The sequence below is a fragment of the Saccopteryx bilineata genome, chromosome 11, assembly GCF_036850765.1.
Source record: "Saccopteryx bilineata isolate mSacBil1 chromosome 11, mSacBil1_pri_phased_curated, whole genome shotgun sequence".
Taxonomy (NCBI): Eukaryota; Metazoa; Chordata; class Mammalia; order Chiroptera; family Emballonuridae; genus Saccopteryx; species Saccopteryx bilineata.
Window position 1 is genome coordinate 32,405,176 of NC_089500.1, and position 21,327 is coordinate 32,426,502.

Sequence of the window (21,327 nt, forward strand, 5' to 3'; positions counted from 1 at the left end):
CTTCAGTGAAAAGGGAGGCAAAAATAGAGATAGATTTAAGAAATCATAAAAGCAGACTATATGAAAACTTTATGGGTTAATTTTCTGGAAAAATATAAATGCTCACTCAAAAATAGTCTATTAAAATGATCACAGCAAAAATCTCCCCTCTTCCGAAACAAGGCATCGTTTGCTGTGAGTTTTTGGGATTAGAAAAAAAGAACGGTCATTGTGCTCATTGAATTCGGAGTAACCTTGATAAAACCATTCTGAGCCTGACTAGTGGTGGCACAGTGGCTAGAATTTCAACCTGGGACTCTGAGAGCCCTTGTTTGAAACTCTAGTTTGCCAGCTTGATCGTAGTATCATCAACGTGATCCCAAGGTCACTGCCTTGAGCCCAAAAGTCACCGGCTTGAGCAAGGGGTCACTGACTCAACTTGAGCCCCCCCCCCCCCGCATGTATGAGAAGCAATCAGTGAACAACTAAAGTGGTGCAACTAGATTGGTGCTTCTCATCTTTATCCCTTCCTGTCTGTCTCTCTCAAAAATAAATAAAGCCATTCTGAGAAAGACCATCTACTTTGGACCCTAAGACTTACCGTACTTTTTTTTTTTTTTTTACAGAGACAGAAAGGGATAGAGACAGACAGACAGGAACAGAGAGAGATGAGAAGCATCAATCATCAGTTTGTTGTGACACCCCAGCTGTTCATTGATTGCTTTCTCATATGTGCCTTGACCGTGGGCTTTCAGCAGACCAAGTAACCCCTTGCTCAAGCCAGCGACTTTGGGTTCAAGCTGGTGAGCTTTGCTCAAACCAGATGAGCCCACACTCAAGCTGGAGACCTCGAGGTCTCGAACCCGGGTCCTCCGCATCCCAGTTTGATGCTCCATCCACTGCGCCACCGCCTGCCTGGTGACACTTTCTATACATTCTTGCTAGCTATTCAGGAATGTAGTGCCCTGACCACTCTATCTGGGCCATTTATCAGTGAACAACCTTGAAGAATGAGGTCTGAGAGAAAGATCAGGTCTTGTATAAAAGGTGAATTCTCCAAGCTCAAACAGCAACACAGACTCACAACCTATGCTACATCCACCTGAAACTTCTCACTTTGCTTTTGCGGGACTTGGGGGGGGGGGGGGTCAAGAGGTATTGATGCAAATAAAGCTTGCATGATTTGCTATATTGTGAGTTTTAAAGTCCTTTGTGTCCCAGGAGTCTCAAGTCTTCTGTTCACAACAGTTGGGTAAAATCCTATAACCTCATAAAATCTCACAGGTAGTGCAAATGAAAAACAAAAATGATTATATACTGCTCACAAAAATTAGGGGATATTTCAAAATGAATATGAACTGATAAAATATCCCCTAATTTTTGTCAGCAGTGTAGATACAGAATCCTAAATAGCAAATCAAACTCAACAGTATATGTCATTTCTCAGCCTTTTGGCTAAAATCTAGCATAGGTAACAGTATATAATATGATCCAGAAAGGTGTGCCTGAGCTGTGGTGGTGTAGTGGATAAAGCGTCAACCTGGAACACTGAGATCGCCGGTTTGAAATCCTAGGCTTGCCTGGTCGAAGCACATATGGGAGTTGATTCTTCCTGCTCTTCCCCTCCTCTGTCTCTGTCTCTCTTCTCTAAAATGAATCAAGTCTTAAAAAACAAAGAATTTGTCCCACTACACATTAAAAAGAAGAAGGCGGCCTGACCAGGTGGTGGCACAGTGGATAGAATAGAGCATCAGACTGGGATGCGCAAGACCCAGGTTCGAGACCCCGAGGTCGCCAGCTTATCTGGTTTGAGCAAGGCTCACCAGCTTGGACCCAAGGTCGCTGGCTCAAGCAAGGGGTTACTCAGTCTGCTGAAGGCCCATGGTCAAGGCACATATGAGAGCAATCAATGAACAACTAAGGTGTCGCAACGAAAAACTAATGATTGATGCTTCTCATCTCTCTTCGTCCCGTCTGTCCCTATCTATTCCTCTCTCTGACTCTCTCTCTGTCTCTGTAAAAATAAATAAATAAATAAGAAGAGCCTGACCAGGCAGTGGTGCAGTGGATAGGGCTTTGAACTGGGACGCAGAGGACCCAGGTTTGAAACCCCAAGGTTACTACTGGTTTGAGAGTGGGCTCATTAACTTGAGCACAGACAGGGTCACTGGCTTGAGTATGGGATCATAGACATGACCCCATGGTCGCTGGCTTGAGCAAAGGGTCACTCGCTTTGCTGGAGCCCCCAGTCAAGGCACATATGAGAAAGCAATCAATGAACAACTAAGATGCTGCAACAAAGAATTGATGCTTCTCATCTCTCTCCCTTCTTATCTGTGTCCCTATTTGTCCCTCTCTCTGTCTCTGTGAGAGAGAAAGAAAGAAAGAAAGAAGAAAGAAAAGAAAAAGAAAGAAATAAAGAAAAAGAAAGAGAAAAAAGAAAGATAGGTGTTCCTAGGAATGCAAGAATGGTGCATCAGAAAACCCATTACTATAATATAATACCATTATTATAATATACCATGGTGACAGATTAAAGAGGAAAAAAATCACAATTAAATCAGAAATTTAATAAAAATTCAGGATTAAGGAAAAACATTTTAGCATAATAAAAATAGAAAATATTTAGAATTTAGGAAGTCTATTAAGAACTCTTGAGGCCTGACCTGTGGTGGCGCAGTGGATAAAGAGTTGACCTGGAACGCTGAGGTTGCTGGTTCGAAACCCTGGGCTTGCCTGGTTTAGGCACATGAGGAAATTGATGCTTCCTGCTCCTCCCCCTTCCCTTTCTCTCCTCTCTAAAATGAATAAATAAAATATTTTTAAAACTAAAAAAACGAATATTCCCATTCTATGAAGGCAGGGTTTAAGAAAATTGGAAGGGGAAATGTGCAAAGAGGGAGAAACTAATGTAGACCACTACTCCAAAAATGGAGTGGATCTTGAACCTCCCATATGAAGTACTATAAAAAGTATAATAAAAACTAAAGGAGGGCCTGACCTGTGGTAACGCAGTGAATAAAGCGTTGACCTGGAATGCTGAGGTCACTGGTTGGAAACGCTGAGTTTGCCTGGTCAAGGCACATACAGGAAGCAACTACATACTAGGAGTTGATGCTTCCCGCTTCTCAACACCCACCCCTCCACCCTCTTTCCTGTAAAAATCAATCGATAAAAAAAACTAAAGGAGGTAGCAAATTGTACCATTTCCATAGCTGTCACCATAAGCACTGTCATTGATAGCTAGGAAAGATTTTTTTCCTCTTTAAAACAGTTTCTGGTAGCCCTGGCCAGTTGGCTCAGCAGTAGAGCATTAGCCAGGCATGTTGAAGTCCCGGGTTTGGTTCCTGATCAGGACACACAGAAGCGCCCATCTGCTTCTCCACCCCTCCCCCTCTCCTTCCTCTCTGTCTCTCTCTTCCCCTCCCGAAGCCAAGGCTCCATTGGAGCAAAGTTGGCCTGCTGAGGATGGCTCCAGGCCTCCACCTCAGGCATTAAAAAATACCAGCTCTAGGTTGCAATGGGCAACACCCCAGAAGTCTGCCTCCCCGCATCTCACTTCAGAAAAACACCAAAAAAAAAAAAGTTTCTGGTAAAATATGCATGACATAAAATATACTGTTTTAACCATTATTAAATGTACAGTTCAATGGTATTACATGCATTCACTTGTATAACTATCACCACTGTCTAGCTCCAGAACTTATTCACCATCCCGTACTGAATCTCTGTCCAAATAAACAACAATGCCTCATTCACCTCTACCAGAGTCCCTTGTAACCACAATTCTATTTTCTGTCTCTGTATTTATTCTAGGTACATTGTATAAGTGGAATCATATAATATTTGTCCTTTTGAGTCTGGCTTATTCACTTAGGATAGATCTGTAAGATTCACACATGTTGTAGCATGTGTCAGAATCTCCTTCCTATTTCAGGCTGAATAATACTCCATTATATGTATATATCGCAGTCTGTTGATTTATTCATACATCCACTGATGGTGAATAATGCTGCTATGAGCCCGACCAGGCAGTGGCACAGTGGGTAGAGTGTTGAACTGGGACAGGGAGGACCCAGGTTCGAGACCCCAAGGTCGCCAGCTTGAGTGCAGGCTCATCGGGTTTGAGCAAGGGGTCACTCAGTCTGCTGTAGCTGCCCGGTCAGGGCACATATGAGAAAGCAATCAATGAATAATTAAGGAACCGCAAGGAAGAATTGATGTTTCTCCTCTCTCTCCTTTCCTGTCTGTCTGTCCCTTTGGGGAACTGTTATACTGTTTTCTACAGCGACTGCACCATTTTAAATTCCCACTGCCTTTTTTTTTTTTTTTTTTAGAGAGAGAGAGGCAGGCGGGAAGGTAGAGAGATGAGAAGTATCAACTCATAATTATTTATTGATTGCTCCTCATATGTGCCTTGATCAGGGGCTCTGACCAAGCCAGTGACCCCTTGCTCCAGCCAGCCACCTTGGGATCATGTCAACGATCCCATGCTCAAACCGGCAAGCCCACACTCAAGCTGGTGAGCCTGTGCTCAAGCAGGTGACCTCAGGGTTTCAAACCTCAGCATCCCAGGTCAAAGCTCTATCCACTGCACCACCATCAGTCAGGCCCCATTGCCACTTTTTGTTAAGCCAAGGATAAAAATATTTGCATTTGGAAAATAATTGTATAATTAAATAAATTATTTCTTAAGTTTGGTTTAAATGTAAAATTTCATAATTCTGTTACAACTAATTTAATGGTAGTATTTTTGAACTGATTTACAAAATTAGCTATCATTTATAAAGTTGTTTCTGGAAGAAAATACCTCAGATTTCTTGTGTTGGCTTAGAAAGTGTTTCTATACACTGTACTTGGGGATGCCTATACGTACTGGGAATATCTGTATCTAAATCAGTGCAGTAAGCCAGATTTAATGGAACCAGTCTGCCGCCTTGTGGAATTTTAATGACACTTCCAGTTTTACAAATAAGAGGATGCCTGTAATTTAGAAATTATGCCAGTTGTGTTCAGCCATTAGGTTTTTTTTCAATGTCAACTTAAAGAACCAGTTTTATTTAACATATCTATGCAAGATCTATATGAGGACAACCAAAAGGCTGCTAATGGACACAAATATTTGAATAAATATAAAGGTATTTCTGCTCTTGACTAGGAGAAATGCACAAAAGACATGAATTTAGTGGTCATGGAAAAAGATTCAAATTGCTTTTTAAATTTTTTTATGAGTTTTTTATTAATTTTTAGAGAGGAGAGAGAGAGAGAGAGAGAGAGAGAGAGAGAGAGAGAGAGAGAGAGAAGGGGGAGGGAGGAGCAGGAAGCATCAACTCCCATATGTGCCTTGACCAGGCAAGCCCAGGGTTTTGAACCGGCAACCTCAGCATTTCCAGGTCGACGCTTTTATCCACTGCGCCACCACAGGTCAGGCCGCTTTTTAAATTTTTTAAAAAAGATTTTACTTATTGATTTTAGAGAAAGGAGAGACAGACAGAAGGGGGGGGGGGTTGGAAACATCAACTTGTAGTAGTTGCTTCTGGTCCTGCCTTGACCCTGCAAGCCAAACCAGCAACCTCAGCATTCCAGGTCTACCCTTATCCACTGCACCACCATAAGTCAGGCTCTTACCGTATTTCCCCATGTATAAGAGGCTACCATACATAAGACATGCCTTAATGTTGGGGCCCGAAATTTGAAAAAAAAAAACTACATAAAGTTATTGAACTCAAGTTTTATTTATCATAAAATCCATACAATTCCTCATCACTGTCAAAACTCCCATCCATTAGCTTGTCCTCATCTGTGTCTGATGACGAATCACTGTCTTCAACAATGAGTGAGAAACAGCCACGAAAAAGCGGGAAATGCAAGTAAAATATCTACAACCACTGTATAAGACGCGCCCAGGTTTTAAACCCCAAATATTTCGTAAAAGGGTGAGAAATACATGGGGAAATACGGTAATAGTTAGAATGTGACAGTATCAAGCTGTGAACTATCATAGTTAAGTACTATGTCAAAATGGGCTGATTAATTATGGATTTCTAAAATTAATTTTTAAGTATATGTAATACATGAATATGTTCTTGTAAAAAAAAAAAGAGGGGGGGGGACAATATTGACACAGCTTAAGGACTCCAATTCTGATCCTCTCTGATATCAATCACTATTGATGGAGTGCGTATTCCAGATCTTTCAGCATGCAATTTCATACTTAACAATTCATAAAATTTTATAACACATACTTTTATGAAACAAATTTTATTCTGTACTTTTCCTTGTGCAACTTTAAAAAGCCCTATTTATCGTTTGGTTTTATTTATCGTTTAAACTGCTGCATGTATACTGTAATGTGGAGTATCACAATTCAGCCATTTACCTGCTGTGAACGTCCCAATTCTTCACTCTTACTGAGCTGGACGGAACAACTACCGGTAATATAGAACTTCTTGTGCAAACATGCTGGTGTTTACCTAGTATTGTGGGCAAGAAGTGAAATTTCAGGGTCACAGGGAAGGTGTATTTTAAAATGTAATATATCATCCCAAATAAATTTGCACAATGCCTGTACCAATTTACCCGCATATGTAGAGATTTTTAAACACTTTTTTCTTGGCACTGATAGTTACCCACTGGAAAGGCTAGGCCGGGCAAGGCAAACCACACCCACACCCCGCTCGGACCCAGGCGGCTCCGCAGGGTCCCCCTCCCCTACGCGGTTTCGCTCCGCCTATCCCCTCGGAGGTCCCGCCCCTTGACCGCGCCCTTTCCGAGGGCGGGTCGTGACGTCACTGCCGGCCGGACGCCATCTTTGCGGCGGGTCTTGGATGTAGAGGCGGCGGTGGCGAGGGCGTGGGGAAGGGTGGGGTGAGGGGGCGAGGCTGCAGCGAGTGCGGCAAAACTCTCCTCCCCTCATCCCCACCGCGTGGGACTGCGAGATCGCGGTGTCGGAGGCATGTCCGCCTTCTCCGAGGCGGCGCTGGAGAAGAAGCTGTCGGAGTTGAGCAACTCGCAGCAGAGCGTGCAGACCTTGTCCCTGTGGCTCATCCACCACCGCAAGCACTCGCGCCCCATCGTCACCGTGTGGGAGCGAGAGCTGCGTAAAGGTGAGTCGCTCGGGACCCCCCGTCCTGCTCATCGGGAGCCCCATTCCCCCAGTGACCTCAGCTCCCAGCTGCCTGCCGCTCCCCGCCCGGCTCCCCCGCTCCGGTGTCCCGGGGGCTTAGAGGCGCAGCGTGCACTGCGCTTCCCGCAAAGTCGGCGTGCTGTAAGTATTGCTGATCAAGGGACGAAGGATTGAAAAAGAACTTCTGTTGATTTAACACAGAAACAGTAACCCGGGAGCTCAGGACTCTGCACATCATTAAAGCCAAAAATTAAGGTAGTCGGGTAATTTTTTCATTCTGCACGTCAGTAATGGAGGCTAGGGAGGAGAAAGGTAGGAAAGTGGAAAGGAAAAGGTGTGGGGTTGGGAGTTACTGCCATCATTTCTATGACATCAAACTCAGTCTTGTAAAATTAATAAAGGGATCAGAGTTTTAGAACTGAGCGGTCTAAAATAAGATGTGCAATGCAATGCAGAGACCCCTGAATTTATAGATGTTTTTAGAGGACCTAGATTGGGCAAATTTCTTAATTTCGGTGTTACTGTTGCCTCACCTGAATGGGAGGGAGTTGGATTACCGATCTAAGGTCCTTTCTTGCTCCATGATTGATTATATGCGTCTAGGGCAGTGTCTTTATTTTGGAAATACCTTCGGTAGTGCATCTGTAAATGAAGTTAACTTTTTGGAGTAGTCTGCCATCACTAAACTATCCAGAATCATTTCACTTCTGCAGAGCACCTTTGTAAGAACTGATTGCATGTTAGTGCAACTGAAAATTCAAAGTATTTATTTTTTTAGTCTGGGTTTGTATCTTAACTCTTAATTTATTGGGTAGAGAGAGTGGGCACTCTTAATTGTAAAAGATATTTATTAATTAGGGGTTTTAATAAACCATTATTAATCAAAATAGATGCCATTTTACTGACCAGTAAGAAAGCTGTATGATATATTGATACGAGAGCCAGTGTAACCTTGGCTATATAGAATGGAGACAAACTATCCTTTTCTAGTGTGTTTGCTTGTGGTTAATTAAATAGAGGAAAGTGTATTTGCATTGATTCTCAACATTCTCAAGAAGGAATTTATCTTCCATGAGTGACCAGAAAGGTTTGAGAATCAGATATAAAAGTCTGAAAAATAACTGAACTTCAATAAGGCAGGACTTGTTTTTGCTTACATACCTTACTAGATTTCAAAATCAGCAACTGATTTATTTGTTTGTTTATTTATTTTTGGATAGAGCTTTTAGGAACACATATAATCAATAAGGGATTGATACCAGACTATTTAAGAACTAATACAAATCAATTAAAAAATGGTGTGAATAGAAAAATAGCAATACTGTTAAAGACATCTCACATGAGAGGAAACTTGAAAGGCCAATATATGATACTTAAATCTTACTAATTGTGAAAAAATAAACCAATGAGGTACCACTTTGTATTCTTTAGTTAGCAAAATTAAAGAGTATGACAGTGGAATTGAGGATGAGGAGAAAAGGGAATGTTTTTGTCTGTTTGTTTTAAGAGAGAGAGAAAGACAGGCAGGAAGGGAGATGAGAAGCTTCAACTCATAGTTGCAGCACTTTAGTTGTTCATTGATTACGCCTTATACATGCCTAGATCAGGGGGCTCCAGCTGAGCCATTGACCTCTTTGCTCAAGACAGCAACCTTGGGCATCAAGTGACCATGGGATCATATCTTTGATCCCACACTCAAGCCAGTGTCCCTGCACTCAAGCCGGCACCCTTGGGGTTTCAAACATGGGTCCTCAGCATCCCAGGTTGATGCTTCATCCACTGTGCAACCCCCCTCCACCCCCCAAGCAAGAAATGGGAACTTGCTTTCTTAACAGGACTGGTTGCAATGTAAGATCAGCCTAGCAACCGCTAATGAAGTTGAAGGTATGTATATATCCTTTGACCCAGCAGTTTTAATTCTAGGAATATATACTAGTACCTGTGCTCAAGGATTTATGTGTATTGCAACCTGTTAATAACAAAATTAAAAACAAACATCTCATTAGTTAAGTATGGACAAATATACTATGATATTTTTCATACAATATAGTGCTGCCAGCAGTTTTCATGAATGAACTAGGGCTACATAAAACATGACAGATTAAAAAACAAACCATAAACGAGAGGAATATTGAGCTGAGAAAGCAAGATATAGACCATTTTGCCATTTAGTCATTTGAAAATTTGCAAAGCAGTACTCTAGTTGACAAATAATCTATAGTTTCAGTTACATGCATACTAAGGATTAATACCATATTTTATGATAGTTGTGTTGGTTTAAGAAACATCCAAACATGTAGAAAATCTTTGTAAGTTTACTTGAGCCAAACTGATGACAGACCAGAAGGCAGGGTTTCAAATGCTCCGGAAAATAGCCATTTTGTAGTTTTTGTGCATTTAAAATTAAGGAGGGGAAAGCAGGCAGGGATTGGATTACAAGATAGTTTACAAGATTATGTGTTCTCTTGAGGATTACTACCCCCTTGGATGGTTATTCTGGTATTTCAAAGGTTTCTTAACCTAGATGCATAAGAACAATGGACAAGGATGGCTTAAAACCTTTCACTAAAGGAGTTACAGGCCTGGGGCGTGACTACCCAACACCTGTCGGGTTTGAAATCCCTATTCAGATCACTCTGTGAAGTTAATTTCCATAGAACCTTTTTATTATCAGTGTTTGAGGATGTTTCCATATTTAGAAAAATTAAAGGCATGTAAATAGATGCCTTAGGAAGAGAATGGTGTTGGGTGATGATGGTAAGGGTAGTAGTAATGGTGGTGGTGATCGTGATGCTGCTGTGTTCTGAGTTCGTTCTGGGATTATCTGCCAAGGGTTTCCTTTCTTGACCTGTAACTATACCTTCTAGGCATGGCTTTCTCGCTCTCCCCACTTTCTGCCAGTTTGCTCATCATTTTAGGATCCTCTATCTCCTGTAGCCTAATAATAGTGACAATTTACTGAGTACCAGGCATTGTTTTAGCAATCTTACTGTGATAACTTAAATCGTCACATTATCTCTGCAAAATAAATATTTATGAAATGAATGGATTAAAATTGAAATCAACCTGACCTGTGGTGGCACAGTGGATAAAGCGTTGACCTGGAAATGCTGAGGTCGCCTGTTCGAAACCCTGGGCTTGCCTGGTCAAGGCACATATGGGAGTTGATGCTTCCAGCTCCTCCCCCCTTCTTTCTCTCTGTCTCTCCTCTCTCTCTCTCTCTTTGTCTCTGTCTCTCCCTCTCCTTTCTAAAATGAATAAATAAAATTTTTTTTTTAATTAAAAAAAAAGAAACTAAGAAAAATGGTTGAATATTTTGTATTCTGTGGTTTCTTGAAGTTCAAAAAAGACAAAAATGTGACATTAGCAGGAAAACTTACTTTTAAAATATGAGAATGAGTACATAAAATATGTCAGATATGGTAATCATTCAGTTATGAAAATTTCCTCTTCCTACCTGCTTTATTTCATTTCCTGTTAAGAAAAAATTTGTTTGGGGGCCTCTGAAAAGACCCCAAGGCTTCTGTAAAGACCAAGTAGTTTTAATTTCCCTGACAAATGCAACAGTGTAATAAGGGAACTTTTTGTTTGTCTATGCTGGTTTTATTGAGATACAATGAACATACCTTACAATTCACCCACTTAAAATATACAGCTCTGAAATTTATATAACCATTACTTTATTGATAAACATTTAGGATGTGTCAGTTTTTTTGTCTTAAAACTTATAAACATTAATTTATGTTACTAAATATTCTAGTTATTTTATTAATGGTTTCATCTGATGATTTAAGAGACCCTGATAGAAGTGCTGGCATTAATGTGTCATACCATTTTTTAAAGTTCATTTTTACTTCCACCCATTTGAAATGCCTCCTTTATCATACACTAAGTTTAAATAACATTTGGTAAATTTCTAGGATCATTCTGTTCTATTGTCCGTTTGCTTGTATCACTATCACACTCTGTATTATGTTTTCATATCTGGTAGGACATCCTCCCCCATTCCTACCCTGCTCCCAGGCAAATTGCTCTTTTTTTTTGTTCCCCTGTGTCTTTTTATTTTGTTTTTTTTTTCCTCCATATAAACTCTAGAATTAAGTTGTCATTTACAGGAAAAATAATTGATATTTTTGGAATTATCACTTCAATTTACAGATTAGCTTAAAGAAAATTCACCTCTTTATTTAATGTTTTTTTTTTTCTTTGTTTATTGAAAATTCACCTCTTTATGATGGCTAATCTTAGGCTGAGAACTGAGAATTGTGATTATTTAAATAAGTGGTTTTCATACTTGTTCAGGTGTTGGTTCATGATGCTTATTATTAGTAAAGCTCTGTAAAGACCATCATGAAATGCACAGTTGAGTTTAAAATAACTGACTTTGTGTTTGTCTAATATAGGCTAATAGGAGAAAGTGTCCAAGGATTAAGTCAAATTATGCAAAAAAAAAAAAAAAAAAACCCTGAAAACTGAAAACAAATTATTGTGTTTACTTACTTATTTATTTGGTAATTTGGTAAAGTGGTTTGCACGGGTTGGGTTTTGTGCTGGAACACGTTGATCCTGCTCAGGGCGCATCATTCTGTTTCAGGGGTGTGGTTTTAAAGCCGTGTCTATTTAATTCAACAAACTTGGGCTCTTTAGCATTTGCATAACTCATAGTGTGCACTGTATTCTATTTTATTGTTTCTTAAAACAAGTGAAATTTGGGTGATTAAGGACCACATTTTTGCTGCACTGTCAAAAAAATGTAGTTTTCTTAGTAGAGTATCATGTGTTATTTTCTTGAATAGCACTTGTGATGGTTAATACTGTATGTCAACCTGATGGGGCTATGAGGTAGCTAGATATTTGGCCAAGCAGTATTCTGGGTATGTCTGTGAAGGTGTTTCTGGCTTAGATTTATCATTTCAATCAGTAGACTGATTAAAGCAGAGTACCTTCCTCCAATAGGTTGAAGGCCTGATCAGAACAAAGAGGCTGGGCCTTCTGTGAGTAGGAGGGAACTATTCCTGCCTGACTGCTTGTTTTCTTGCCTTTGGACTCAAAACTGAACATGGGTTCTTTGGCTTTCAGACTAGAACTACACTATCAGCTCTCCTGGGTCTCTCACTTCCTGACTGCAGATCTTGGGACTTGTCAGCCTGTATTATCACATGAGCCAGTTTCTTATAATGTTATATATAATCTCTTTGTATGTATGTGTACACACACACACCCCTTCACCTTATTGGCTCTGTTTCCTGTAGAACCCTGAGTAATATAGTGCTTTTTCTCAATTTATTACAGTTTAATTAGTATTTATTGTAGATTTAATTCAGTTGAAGTTATTTTAGAATTTTAAAAATGCAGTTGATATGATATATTGTAACTAGCACATAGGATACTCTTAATAATTTCATGCTTTAGATTTAACTTTTGCCATTAGTATGCCGATGACTCAGAGATCCTTTTTTAGCCCTAGTCTCTGTCACTGAATGGTACTTCTTGCACACCTCAAACTCAACTGTGCAAAGCAACCCTTTATGTTATCTTTACCTACTCCCATTTCACTTCCTGGTTCCTCTTTCTGCCTTGTCTATTTCAGTGATAGGCATTACTGCCCACCTGATGCCTAATCTCAAACTTGAGGACTGTATTGACCCCTCTCTTATATATGCCTCACCTTCCGTTTTTTTTATTGCTGTTATAGCAATATCTCCTTTCCCATCCCACTGCGTAGGTCTTCATCTTTCACTAGCACTCTTGCAGTAGCCTCTCATCTGATCTCCTTGTATCTAGTCTCAGTCATGAACCAGTTGTTCTCTTTACTAATGTTAATATAGAATTATCACGGGAATTTAGGATAAGAGGAGTATTTAAGGGGGAAATGAGGGATTATTTAATAAGCAGTACTTTAGGACAACTGTCTGCAAAAGTGAGATTGCTACCTCACAGTTTCCACAAAACGTAGTCCCAGAAGGGACAAAAATTTAAAAGGTTAAACTACAAAATTACTAAAGAAAATATAGGATATTTTTATACCTCTGGTGTGGGAAGGTCTGTTATAAACATGACACAAAACCGAAACAATTTATAATAAGGGAAAAGATATAATGAGGGAAAGATAGAATTTATCACAAAAATATTCAAAGTTCCTGTATGATGGAAAACATTAAGGTTAAAACACAAAAGGCAGGTTTGGGAGAAAATATTTGCAGCACTTAAGAAATTGCTGAGAACAATTACTTTAGGAGAAAAGGCTTGTTTTGGGGTCCTTAGAGAAAGTCACTGGGCCTGCTAAGCAGCTACCTAAAGCTTCCAGAGTGGCACAGCATTCTTCCAGACCGTCCAGGGCACATGGTCCCAGCTACATCATAGTGGAAAAAGTGAGATCATCAATGTCAAGTGCTTAGCACAGTGCCTAGTACACATGGGAGCTCAGTAAGTATGAGCTGTAATAGTAGTAAAGGATGCTAAGCAATTACATTACAGCAGGTGTTATCTGCTAGTATAAAATAATTTGGAGTCAAATGATAAGGGAGAATTTGTGATCCCTGTAGGAAATTGGCAGAATAAAGACTATTATTATCTTTGAAAAAAAAATAGAATTATCATATGACCCAATAATTCCTCTCCTGGGTGTATATTCAAAAGAATTGAAAGCAGGTATTCGAACAAAGACCACACAGTGCTATTTACAATACCCAAAAGGTGGAAACAGCCTGAATGTCCATCAGTGAATGAATAGATTTATGTACTATATTCATGCAATGAAATTTTATTCAGCCATAATGAAAGAATGAACTGGTTTGATGTGGATGACCTTCAAAAACATGCAAAGTGAGCCTGACCAGGCAGTGGTGCCGTGGATAGAGCTTGGGCCTGGGATGCACAGGACTCAGGTTCAAAACCTTGAGGTTGCCAGCTTAAGCATGGGATCTTAGTCATGACCCTATGGTTGCTGGCTTGAGCAAGGGATCACTGGCTCAGACAGTAGCCCCCCAGTCAAGGCACAAATGAGAAAGCAATCAATGAACAGCCAAAGTGCTGCAATGAAGAATTGATGCTTTTTATCTCTCTCCTTTCCTGTCTGTCTGTTCCTATCTGTCCCTCTGTCTCTCTCTCTGTCTCCCTCTTGCTAAAAAAAAGAAAAAGAAGCAAAGTGAAAAGGCTGAACACAAAAAGTCATGATTGTCTGATTTTGTTTATATGAAGTATTCATTCAGACTAGATTAAACCACAGAGATAAGAAGTGGTTGCTAGGGACTTGGGGGCAGAGGTGGAATGGGGAATGAATGGTTGTTTAATGTGTATTAACTAGGTACAGGCTGATGATTGCACAGCCTTATAAATGCAGTAAATGCTCTGAATTATACACTTTAACATGGTTAATTTCGTTATGTGAATTTATCTCAATAAAATGACAAACACCTTGCACTTTTATGTGTCTTTATTTTTTATATTTTTATTTATTGATTTTAGCAACAAAGGAATAGAGATAAATAGGCAGGAACAGTGATCTGTTTCTGTATGTGCCCCACCCAGGGATCGGACCGGCAACCTCTGTGCTTTAGGATGACGCTCTAACCAACTGAGCCATCAGGCCGGGGCTGCATCTATGTGTATTTTTTGTTTGTTTTTAAAGATTTTATTTTATTATTTATTTGTTTTAAAGAAGGAAAAGAGAGAGAAACAGAGAGAAGGGGGGAGGAGCAGGAAGCATCAACTCCCATATGTGCCTTGACCAGACAAGCCCAGGATTTCCAACCAGCAACCTCAGTGTTCCAGGTCGAAGCTTTATCCACCACAGGTCAGGCGTGCCTGTGTGTTTTATATACTCGTTCCTTTTGTATTTTTGTTCTGTTCCCTAGTCTTTGAAACTCTGGTGTCAACTCCTCTATGCAGCTTTCTCTAGTCTCTCCAGGATGAGTTAAATTGTTCATCCATAGTCCTTAATCCTATTTTGGGAGATGATGATTTTGTTTTTTGCTTCTGTTTTGTTGTTTGGGGTTTTTATTTTCAATTCTAGTTAACATCCTAAATTTATAAAATTGTAGTTTGAATTGATACAATTAATCTTTAATAGCATACAAAAACTTCTGTTCCTATATAGCTTTCTCTCTCTTTTATGTTATTGTCACAAATTATATCTTTATATGTTGTGTGCCTGTTAACAGACATAATTATTATTTTATTCATTTTGTCTTTTAAATCATACAGGCAACAAAAAAGGAGTTACAAACCAAAAAATAAATACTGGCTTTTATATTTACTTATGTAATGTCCTTCACTGATGTTCTTTTTAATTTTTCCATTGATTTGGGGGATAGAGAGAGGGAAGCGTCAACTCATTGTTTCACTTAGTTTTTCTATTTGGTAGTGTAATCATTGATTGTTCCTCGTGCGTACCCTTACAGGAACTAAAACCTGTGACCTCTGCTATGCCTGCACTACACTTTATCCACTGAGCACCTGGCCAGGGCCTGTTGATGTTCTTTATTTCCTTATATGGCGTCTAGTTACTATCTAGTATTGTTTCATTTCAGTCTGAAGGATTCCCTTTAGCATTTCTTGTAGGACAGGTTAACTAGTGACAAACTACCTCAGCTTTTGCTTAGCTTGAAATGTCTTAATTTCTTCATTATCGAAGGATTTTTTTTTTTTTTTTTTTTGTATTTTTCCAAAGTTAGAAGCAGGGAGGCAGTCAGACAGACTTCTGCATGTGCCCAACTGGGATCCACACAGCATGCCCACGAGGGGGCAATGTTCTGCCCACCTGAGATGTTGCTTCCTTGTGGAAGAAGCCCTTCCAGTGCCTGAGGCAGAGGCCATAGAGCCATCCTCAGCTCCCAGGCCAGCTTTGCTCCAGTGGAGCCTTGGCTGTGGGAGGGGCAGAGAGAGACAGAGAGGAAGGAGAGGGTGAAGGGTGGAAAAGCAGATGGGCGCTTCTCCTGTGTGCCCTGACTGGAAATCGAACATGGGGCTTCCACACGCCGGGCCGATGCTCTACCACTGAGCCAACCAGCCAGGGCTTGAAGGATAGTTTTGCCAGATATAAAATACTTAGTTAACATTTTTTCCCCTTTCAGTGGTTTAAATAGTATCTCACTGCCTTCTGGCCTTCATTGTTTCTAATGAAAAATTGGCTTGTAGTTCAAATCACTTCTTACTGCTTTCAGAGTTCTTTATTTTTTGACAATTTATTAGAATGTGTCTCAGTGTGGGTTTCTGAGTTTATCCTAGTTGGAATTCATCGAGCTTCTTGAGCTTCTTGAATTTGTGTGTTCATGTCTTTCTAAAATATGGGCAGTTTTTGACCATTATCTCTTCAAATATTTTTTTTTATTTAAAAAAAATTTTTTTTTAAGATTTTATTTATTCATTATAGAGAGGGGAGAGAGAGACAGAGAGAAGGGGGGAGGAGCAGGAAGCATCAACTCCCATATGTGCCTTGGCCAGGCAAGCCCAGGGTTTCGAACCGGCAACCTCAGCGTTTCCAGGTCGACGCTTTATCCACTGCACCACCACAGGTCAGGCTCTTCAAATATGTTTTAATGCACACTCTTCTCTCTCTTTCAGGGACTTTTATAATGTATATGTCTGTCAGCTTGAGCGTGTTCCACAGGACCTTTAGGCTCTGTTTACTTTTTTTGGTTTTTTGTTGTTGTTTACTTTTCTTAATTTTTGTTGTTGTTGTTGTTCCCCTGACTCCATATCAGTGGTCTTGTCTTTATGGTCTTATCTTTAAGTTTCATGATTCTCCCTGCTCTGATCTTTTCTGTGGTGCCCGTTCCAAAAGCAGTACTTTTTACTGCTATTCTAGCATTTATTATACTGTATTGTAATGGTCCTGCATTGAGTTGGCTATTTCGGAAGGACTAAGCGCATTTGTTTTGGTCCTTCAGAAGCTCGCTCACTTGGATACAGATACTTAATAAATGCATGTTGAATGAACTATTGAATGAATGTTGGAAAATATATAGACTCTGAGACTTTTAAGAGCTGAAGGGAGTATTTTGCAGAGGGTTTTGGTGTTTCTCCTAAAGATATGCCTGCCTAATTTAGGATCTGTTGACATCTTTTCAAATAATGAACTTTAGTTATAAGCATTTTCTAATTGAGAAAGACTTTAAAATTTTTCAGCATTTTCAGTCTATCATTTTTCTGCTGTTCGCATATTTATTCTTTAGAGAAATGGTTATAAGTGTGGTCAGCAGATCTCTAGTGGTGGATCACCAAAACCCCTTTAGGGGTTGTTTACCTAAAGATAAAAATTATTTACACAAGATAAAAATTATTTTCATGGCCCTGGCTGTTTGACCAATGGGTAAGAGCATCCCTCTCCACCTTCTCTCTCTCTACTATCTGTCCCTGTCTGTCCCTCCCTTTCTTTCTCACCAAAACAAAAATAAAACCTAGAGTGAAGCAACTACTTCTTGCCCCCCTCTCCTCTCTGTAAAATCAATAAATAAAATCTTCATAAAAAGAAAAAATGGTTGAAATATATTTTATGTTATGTATAATTTACCACAATGAAAAAAGACATGCACTAAACGGTCTGGATTTAACAAAATTAATATGAGTTGCTTTGATAAGCACAGTTGGAAAGCAATATATATTTTTAGCTGTGTATATGTGGTGTGTAATATGGAGCCTCTGCTTTGATGATTAGGGTCTACAGTTCTTACACACCTTGTTTTTGCACTATCGAAAAGTTCATATCAGCTTGAACAGGTGGTGGCTCAGTGGATAGAGCATCAGACTGGGACGCAGAGGACCCAGGATCAAAACCCCGAGGTCACCAGTTTGAGCATGGGCTCATCTGGTTTGAGCAAGGCTCACCCGCTTGAACCCTAGGTCGCTGGCTTGAGCAAGGGGTCACTCAGTCTGCTGTAGCCCCCCCCCACCCCTGTCAAGGCACATATGAGAAAGCAATCACTGAGAAACTAAGGTCCTGCAACAAAGAATTGATGCTTCTCATCTCTCTTCCTTCCAGTCTGTCTGTTCCTCTCTCTGTCTCTGTCACACACACACCACACAAAAAAAATTCATATCAACACAGTGAAGGAGGGATATGTCTTAGTAGCATTATAAAAATAATTTTTTTTTTTATTAAGTGAGAGACGGGGAGGCAGAGACAGACTTCTGTGTGCACCCTGACAGGAATCCACCCAGCCACTACCTGATGATGCTGTGCCTAGCTGGGTGTAGCTGCATTGCTTGGCAACTGAGCTATTTTAATGCCCAAGGCCAGGGCCACGGAGCCATCTTCAGCACTCGGGGCCAACTTTGCTCAAACCATTCAAGCCATGGCTGTGGGAGGGGGTGGAGAAGATGGTCACTTCTGTGTGCCTTGACTGGGAATCAAACCTGGAACTTTCACACACCGGGCCAATGCTCTATCTACTGAGCAAACCAGCCAGGACCTGAGAATACATTTCAATTTATTAATGTCCTTCATTTATTTCAGCAGCATTTCATAGTTTTTGGTATACTACAAGTCTTAATACCTCCTTGATTAAATTTATTCCTAAGTATTTTATTTTTTTTATATAAATATTGAATATAAATGGAATTTTCTTTTGGATTGTTCACTTTTAATTTAGAGAAGTGCAACTGATTTTTAAATATTGACTTTGTACCTTGCAACTTTGCTAAATGTGAAAAAGTGGTAAAAGTAGGCATTCTTCTCTTGTTTCTGAATCTTAGGTGAAAGCTTTTAATCTTTTGCTATTAAATATGGTGCTAAATGTGAGTATATCTTTTTAATTTGTGTGACAAAATGTGAAGTATATATAAAGAACTGTACTAAACATTAGGGAGGAAATATGTTTGTGTGATTGTTTGAGTTGTGAGTGAAACCAGCTGCCTTTTTTTATGGAGCACCATTTTATTTGGAAAAAGGACAGAGAAACTGGTTATTTAGACATGGATACTTGGCAGGTGTTTTCTCAAAAGTGGATCTAGTACTTTTATTGTTCAGGAAGAAAACTGACAGTATTTGCTACCCATTATGAAATTCAGGGTTTCAAGCAAATATTGAATTTTGAAAAATTTGTATCTACCACCATGAACCTGAAAACTTTCTAATACTTTTTTTTAACACTTTTCCAATGAAATAAATAATATTTACAAATGTGATTTTTGGTACTTCCTAATGAAATGTTTCAGCAATTGGAATGTTTGTGTAAACTCCATGAACCGATGTTGTTATTTGTTTGTTTTTTACAGAGACAGAGAGAGAGGGATAGATAGGGACAGACAGACAGGAACAGAGAGAGATGAGAAGCATCTATCATTAGATTTTTGTTGCAACACCTTAGTTGTTCATTAATTGCTTTCTCATATGTGCCTTGACCTGGGGGGGCTACAGCAGACCAAGTAACCCCTTGCTCAAGCCAGCGACCTTGGGTCCAAGCTGGTGAGCTTTGCTCAAACCAGATGAGCCAATGCTCAAGCTGATGACCTTGGAGTCTCGAACCTGGGTCCTCCACATCCCAATCTGATGCTCTATCCACTGCGCCTCTCTGCCTGGTCAGGCTGAACTGATGTTTTTCAAAAGATGAATGCATGATGTTATAAAATTATGCATGAGTAAAGTATCCAAAGAGCATGATAGATGAAAAGGATTTTAATGTGACAGAGTTTTGAAAGTTTGTTGATATGTTTTAATTTAGAATTTTTTTTGTATTTTTCTGAAGTGAGAAGTGGGCAGGCAGACAGACTGACTCTCACATGTGCCCAACTGGGATCTACCCGGCATGCCCACCAAGAGGCAATGCTCTGCCCATCTGGGCTGTTGCTCCATTGCAACCAGAACCATTCTAGTGCCTAAGGTGGAGGCCATGGGGCCATCCTAAGTGCCTGGGCCAACTTGGCTCCAATGGAGCCTTGGCTGTGGGAGGGGGAAGACAGAGATAGAGGGGAAGAAGGAGGGAGGGGTGGAGAAGCAGATGGGCGCCTCTCCTATGTCCCCTGGCCAGAAATCAAACCCTGGACTTCCACACACCGGGCCAGTGCTCTATCACTGAGCCAACTGGCCAGGGCTAATTTAGAATAATCTTTAAAAGCTAATTGTTGGGTTTGGTATAGTTTCAAGAAGAATATCTGCAATTACCTGTAAAGGCTGTTAAAAATTTTTTTTTCTTAGCAGCTATATATCTGGACAAGGCCTGCTTTCTTTTCATTACTTACACCGAAACACTATATTGTGGTATATTTAACAGAGAAACTGATATGAGAATACAGCTATATTCTGTTGAGTTGGATATTTACAAAAATGTAAAATAATATGACTCTTCTCACTTTTTTCTTAAGTTTTGGAAATTTATTTTTTGCACAGATTTTATTTCTGTTAGCATATAATGGTTTCTATTACTGCTTTTGAATGAACTAATGTATATTTTAAATTTTCTAGTAAGGTAAGTATGGGTAGGTATTACCTGTGTGAACAAAAGCTCTTTGCAGTTCTCAATAATTGTAAGAGTGTGAAGGGATACAACCGCTCTCAGGTTAATAGAGACCATGAATGATTTATGTTGTGTTTTATTTAACCTCAATCACATCCAATTTATTGCAGTAATTGTTTTAGTTTAAAACCTTAGCTTTTCGCCTTGACCAGGCGGTGGCGCAGTGGATAGAGCATCGGACCGGGATGCGGAAGACCGAGGTTCGAGACCCCAAGGTCACTGGCTCGAGCAAGGGGGTTACTTGGTCTGCTGAAGGCCCATGGTCAAGACACATATGAGAAAGCAATCAATGAACAACTAAGGTGTCGCAACGTGCAATGAAAAACTAATGATTGATGCTTCTCATCTGTCCATTCCTGTCTGTCTGTTCCTGTCTTTCTGACCTCTGTCTCTGTAAAAAAACAAAGAAAAACCTTAGCTTTTCAAATCTTTCTGGAGTTAAATCAGTGAAATTGCTATTAATAATCTATAAAAACACAATTAGAACAATGTCTAGACTAGAGTTTCTTCCAACCACCCTCTTCAGGGAGTGCCTATATACTTATTCTTTAACCCTGAGACTAAAGATCTTAATGTGCAATTTAAAAAATACTGTTTAAGATAATTGTAGATTCACATTAAGTTGTAAGAAATAATAGAGAGATCCAGTTTACACTTTGCCGACTTCCCCCAGTGGTAACATCATGCAAAACCAGTTTTCTATAATATTTCTAATTTTTTATTTTTCTGAAGTAAGAAGCGGGGAGGCAGAAAGACTCCCGCATGCAC

At 39.8% G+C, this 21,327-nt stretch overlaps 1 protein-coding gene across 2 annotated transcripts in view; it reads left to right on the top strand.

Annotated features, from left to right (window-relative positions):
- Nucleotides 1-6,788: 6,788 nt before the first annotated feature.
- The window catches only part of RPRD1A (regulation of nuclear pre-mRNA domain containing 1A), a 77,827-nt gene continuing 63,288 nt past the window's right edge, over nt 6,789-21,327 (top strand). For both annotated transcript variants that reach the window (XM_066247375.1, XM_066247376.1), the window contains exon 1: nt 6,789-7,085. In XM_066247375.1, the coding sequence (XP_066103472.1) occupies nt 6,935-7,085 (151 nt within the window). In that variant the 5' untranslated portion in view covers nt 6,789-6,934. The remainder of the gene's footprint in view (nt 7,086-21,327) is intronic.